The 6,620-nt window shown below is 34.2% G+C and overlaps 1 protein-coding gene across 1 annotated transcript; it reads right to left on the bottom strand.

Moving 5' to 3' along the window:
• LOC109834875 (transcription termination factor 2-like) lies at positions 5,699-6,376 on the bottom strand. The gene is made up of 3 exons (XM_020402893.1): positions 6,182-6,376; positions 5,848-6,015; positions 5,699-5,740 (listed from the first exon to the last, which is right to left on the bottom strand). Exons 1-3 carry the CDS (start codon positions 6,311-6,313, stop codon positions 5,699-5,701), a joined length of 342 nt encoding a protein of 113 aa, XP_020258482.1. The 5' UTR covers positions 6,314-6,376.

Raw genomic sequence — 6,620 nt, 5'->3', positions numbered from 1 at the left:
TGTTAGGAATCTTGACCCCAAGATTAGTTTGTTTTGATGATAACAAATATTATATATTGTGTGTATTATGTGCTAACATTTATTTTGCAGTATCAGAGCTATATCAATAATTATATTCAAAGAGGTACTCAAGACATAGATGAGTTCAAGGCAAAATGAAGCAAAGAAGAAGATATATTTTATTGTAAAAATATAATTTTATATTTTCTTTGCTTAGAAATTTGTACAAGCCTTGATCACTCACACACATGTACACACATAATGTTAGAACACACTAACACATGCTTAGTGTATTGGTTAACTATAGAAATCCCCTATGTTAACCATTAGAATTATAGTTAAAACTTGATTATAAAAACTTCTTATAGCAGAATTTTTGATCTTAGTAGTCGACTAATTAGAATAGTAGTCGACTACTCGTGTATAAAACTCAAATACATGTTTCTGTCAATTTACAGTATAGTCGACTAATAGTGATTATAGTCTACTACTCAAGTGTTTGACAGAAACATAAGTTTCTGTTATTTTACAGTATAGTCGACTAATGTCAACAGTAGTCGACCACTGAACTCAAATTTCATTTTATCAGTTTCTGTCAAAATACAGTGTAGTCGACTAATGGGCTTTGTAGTCGACTACTAAGAAAATTTTCCGAAAACACAGAGTCTGTTTGAACTCAGTGTAGTCGACTAATGTCAACAGTAGTCGACTACAGATATAATTTTTTCAGTTTTTAAAGTTTGAATATCTGACAGTTTATAGCTGTTTTTAAACGTTTTTAAAGTTTAAAAAATTATCTTTTCAAGGGCTATAAATAGGTTATTTGTTCAGAAAAATTATAGAGACTTACATACCCATAAGCTTTGATCTTTGTGCAAATTTTCAAGTGAAATATATTCAGATTTTGTGAAAAAGAGAAGTTTCTGAAATTGCCTCTAAACATTCATCAAATACCTATCATTTAGGCAATTTACAGAGGTTAAAAGAATCCTAAGCCACTGTTGCACTTCACTACACATTCAAGGCTTATAGGATCAATTGTGTTCTTTCTTCAACAAGGATTTCTCTCGGGTTTGAGAGGGTTGATCTCTTGGTTTAGAGATTGATGTTCAAATTGGCAAGGTGTTTGTCAATTGGTGTTGTAATTTGCAGGGACTTGCAAATTGGTCAGGTTAGCGTTTGATTTTGTAAGTTTATTCAAAATCATAGTGAAAACTCTCAAGCGGGATTTGCTTGGGGACTGGATGTACAGCGGATTGGTGGAACCAGTATAAAATCCTTGTGTTTGTGATTGTGAATTTCTGAGATTGCCATTTTTCTTTGCAATTTATAATATACTTTGCATTAATTTTAAAAGAATACTATTCACCACTCCTCTAGTGTTCAAGTGTATCTATTTTAGACCCTACACTACATATCCTTTTCATTTTGGCTAAAGGGGATGTTCCGTGTTCGGCTGATAGGAAAGTATCAGACCCAGAACTAGGAAATCAACCCTATTACTTCTAAAATTTTAAACTATGGAATAGCGGAATCACTATTTTTTTAGAATGAATGTGAAATTTTTGTTCTATTCTTATTCACTAGTGTGAACACCGTGCAAAGCACGACATACGATATATCATTTTTTTCCGCTATAGTAATCCCGATTTTAAATACTATAGTATTTTTTTGGATTTTTTGAATTGCTACAGTATCCCGTCTCTACTACAATTTTCAAAAAATGCTAAAGTATTCTTGTGTGCTACAGTAACAGTTTTTTCAAAAAATTGCTATAGCAACTCGTTCCAAGTAATATTTACTGTAGCATGAATAGTAAACATTGGGTTTTCCTGTTTGTATAGAGGAGTAGATGAGTAAAAGTGTAATTTCATATCCATTGATAATACTTTCTTATTTACTACATCCCCATTGGGTTTCATCTTGAGTGTCAAAGAAAAAAGGAAAAGGATATGTTTCACATTTTACGATTAGGGTTTTTCAAAATTAGTCCCTTAAATCTGACCTATTTTTGATATTAGTCCCTCAAATATTTATATTTTGACATTAGCCCCTCAAATTATATTAAGTTGTTGATGTAAGTCCCATTGTTAACTTTTCTGTTAATAACACACCAAACTATAGTTAGATTTACTCCAGCCACATGATATTTTACCAAAACAGCCTGCAGTTTTATTCAGCCCAACAAAATAACTCTCTCTCTCTTTCTCTAGTTATCGTTTGAAAATGAGGTTTTTTCATAATTTGTGATCTTGTACAAAAACGCCCAAAATCACCCAAAACATGCCTCAAAATCAATTCAAATCGCTTGTTTCCAGCTGAGGAGAAGAATCGCCACAAGTATTGGCCAATGTGAAGACGTTAAGTAATTGTGGAAGTAAAATTTTATTATCTGATTTCGCTTGTTTTTTAGGGTTTCTAGTCATCTTCTTTTTAGGGGTTTTCGTTTCGTTGTGTTTAGGGATTTCTTCATTTTTTTAGGGTTTTCAGCAAGTGAAAAACTGCATTTTGCCCTAATTTATTCTCTAATTTTGTTGGCTTATTGTGAATATTGTTGTCTGTACCGTTTCCCCCTTAGTTTTGACCCATTTTTCAGTAGGTTTTTATGTTAGTGAAATTTTATTTTTCAGTTAGGTTTGTAACTAGTGTCATGTCTTATTTGTCGATGATTTACTTAATTCTTATCTTATTTAATCACTGCCATTGTCAAGATGTGTGTTCATGGTATGTTGAAGTTTAAGGGTTTGGGATTTTTGTTCAAAATGGACAAATTAAGTTCGGAGGAGTATCAATGGCATTATAATTTCTCTTATTGAAATAGCCGTTGATTTTGGAATTTATTGTGCTTTTTATCGTTAGGGAGAAGAAAAAGAGGGGAAAGGGGTTTGGATTTAGGTGTGACTGTTAATGGGTTTTGTCACGTCCCGCTTCCCAAAATACCCGGGAATCGGAACGTGAACAAGCCCGCGACGTATCAGATTGAGAAGAAATATACACTACCATTTTTTTCTTTTTCTTTTCTTCTCAATCCAATACGCTAAGCGTCTAGAATAAATACAACGTGAAGTCACAGGTCCCCGATCATAGTAGCGAAAATATAATAAACAACTCAGAACAGAAAATATACATATCACAACTGAATATCATCCTAGGCATAATATTCGGGTCAGCATGCCCTTATACAAGACTATCTGAAAGAAATGCTAGAAATATAGAATACATCGATCAATAGAATAGAAGGTGCTACAAAAGTAAATGGTGGACTAATAACTAAGCTTCGGCTTCTTCTGCTCGGTCTGCAGAGCACTCCTGCGAGGAATCCTCTAGCTCCTGTACGACTCCGAACTGAAGCTGTCCGTCATCTAAATCTGACATACACCAGAGGAAACAGGTGTACGTCAGTGTGTATGGCACACGACAAGATCCCAAAAGGAAGAATAGAACGGTTGTGCGACCAATGCAATAATGGTAATAACAATGGAAACATGCAACTAAAATACTAATAATCTAAATATAATTTACTACTAGAATAGAATAATCATAATAAATCCAAGGAAATCAACCGAGTAACAAGTCGATCATGCAGCTAGCGATCAGAATAATCATCCAAGTACAGGGTTATACACTAGATGAAATTAATACTTAAAAATCTACAACAAGAGACGTAGTACGTTGAGCGAAATAATCCAAATAAGAAAACCCTCATGTATATACCATATGTCTCGAATTGTAAATAATTAAATATTAATCTCGATCTATGTATGAAAAGAAATATAATTGGTCCGTATCTCACAAGAAATCATACCTAGCCAAGAAACAAGGTCATGTAACTAGCCATTCTATAATAGGTCACTGGTCACATCTCACACAGAGTCAACGCTCCTGTCATCGGATACTGACTGTTCACAAATCCCCTACGTATATCCAATCCTGCTACACATACGATCAGAGGACTACACGTAAACCGTTTTTTGCCTGGTCTGAACTCAAGCAAAACTCGGGTGACGAAACGATTTTACTAACCAAGTGCGAAACGGTTCACTTGGCCCAACAAACTAACCCCAGTGCGAAACGGTTCACTGGTTCTAGTCTGAAAGATACATCAACAGTCTTATCCGATCACATGAACCATGACTTTCCCATCCCAACTCTTCTCGTTTTGTTAAGTCAACACAACACATGTCTCTAGGTCTTATTCATGTCACACAGGTCACTATAGTAATAAATTTCTAACGGTTCTCAAGCATAACAAAGAGTAATAAATGCAACTAATCATATACAACAAGATCATAGCATATCACATAATTAAAATTAAGAAACATAAATCATAAAAAATTCATAATAATCCCTTTTCTAAAATAAATCCTTTAAAATATTTATAAATGTTCTAAAATAATTCCTTTTATAAAACTTTCTTAAATTATTGAAATTATTCTAAATTGATACTTATTCTAAAATAAATTCTTTTAAATTATTTATAATTATTCTAAAATAATTCTTTTGTCAAATAAATTCTATTAATTTACAATAAAATGATTTTTCACCAAAATAGTAATTATTGATTATTTTGTCAATAAAATTATTTAAAATTATAAATTAATCTAAAATAATTTTATTTTATTTTATCTTTACAGTATCTATTATCTTAATATTATTTTTAATATCATTCGTCAAATAATCCATGCAGGTCATCACAGTATATGTATTACAATGTGAATGATCATACGTTATTGTCCACAGTCCATTTCGTTCACAACAGTTCTATACGTTATAGTTCTCAGTTCAATATGTTCACGACAGTTCTATATTTGTAACGAATAATTATTCAGGAAACGAGTTCTTATGCATAATTGATATGTGATCAATCTAAAATTTTACTGAGAAAGAATAGGGATATTGCAAGCAACTAATTAATTCACAACGAGTCTAAGAATTGAATAACAAGTCAAGAGAGTATCAGGATCTTACCTATGAGACCGTGGGGTCTGATGATAAGGCTACGATGTCGATGCGGACGCGGCGTGTGGCGATCGAGGCGACGAAGCAGATGACGGTTCTGCAACTAGGTGTGTGTCGGCATACGATCGAACAGATGGCGTGCGATGGGGGAGACGGGGCGGATGGTTGGCAGTGAGCTCGACGGCGAGGCGGAGGGGGCTGTCGGGTTTGGGATAGCAGCGACGAGGTAGGGCTGCTGTCGGACGGGGACGTTGGTCGTCGGCGATCGGAGGCTAGGGAGGCGGAGATCGGAGTTGAGCTCGGAGGGGGACCGACGGTGAACTGTTACAGGCAGCAGTGGGTGAGATGAAGGCGGAGCTCGTCGTCGCCTTTGTCCTAAAACAACTACGTGAATCCCATTTCTCTTCTCATCCTAAGTAATCACGACTAGTTTTAGGTAATTTTATATTCTATTTCTGCTAAAGTGATGATAGTAAAGCAGGTACACCGTACATCAACGCTCTTTAAATATGTCACAATTTTCAAGACAACTATCCTACAAGTTCAGTGTCATTTTCTTATCTTAACATGTCCATGATCCAGTCTTTTTTAACCAACCTTATGTAGTATTTTCCCTAAACATGTAGCTAGAAGTCTCATGCTTGAGCCAATACATTAATCAATATTTAACATGGACTTATTTTTTTTCTCCATTCGTTACAACGTCATGTTTTATCTGTTTTAAGCATATACCTATTACTCATGGTTTATAAGTTATAACAAAGTGCTGAGCTTTAACAAGCTAAACTTTATACACAAGTAGAAAAAATGCTCAAATAACAACTATCTGTACTGAAGGTCTATAAAAAACAATAAATATCTATAAACAAAATAAATATCACTGCATACCATATCATACTGGCAATTAGGTTTAGCCGCCCATAAACGCAAATTGATGGTATTAACCTGGTATTGGGTTGTCATAAGCAACGGCCTCAACCTATCATTTGTTCTGTCACAACCGTAGTGAATGAATACAGAAATCGAACCAGGCCGTGAATGGGTCTCTAGCTCATCCTGGAATAATAATTGAACTGGATGCTTCAGTGATTTAAAAAGAAAAAGAACAGGATACAGTTTTCCAAGACTAATACTAGAAGTAAACTAGGACTTTGAAAGTACTGTTAAAATAATAGATAAGAGAAATTGAATTTGTTACAGAGGCATAATGTGTGACAGTTACCTTCCATTGGCCAAGTAATGCCATGGGACAAACAATTAGGGTTCCTCCCTTTACAAAATTTGATTCTTCCTCAGGATTCTCCATTTCTATATTATGGTTTCTTGATCTTCCCCTTGGATTTCCAAGCCCCATTGCATCTGCTAAATCTATAGAGTAGATAAGTCAAATGCAAAGCCAGAGCACAAAAAAATCTCAACTAAGTTACAAGTTATGACAAAGAGCCTTGATAAAAAAAACAGCATGGAGCACTATTGAACTTGTTTATGTTGGAAATTGAGAGGAGATGAGGAGATAATATTTTTCTATATTATTCATAAACTGAAGGTGCCTTATATAGGCTTAACAAAACAACTTAATCCCATAAAAATCTAAACTAATTAGCAACAACTCCACTAACAAAATAACAACCTAATAACAAATTTTGAATCAGTTATTGTTG

This window comes from Asparagus officinalis, chromosome 3 (assembly GCF_001876935.1).
Source record: "Asparagus officinalis chromosome 3, Aspof.V1, whole genome shotgun sequence".
NCBI classification, from domain to species: domain Eukaryota; kingdom Viridiplantae; phylum Streptophyta; class Magnoliopsida; order Asparagales; family Asparagaceae; genus Asparagus; species Asparagus officinalis.
This window is presented reverse-complemented; position numbering and strand designations above follow the sequence as displayed.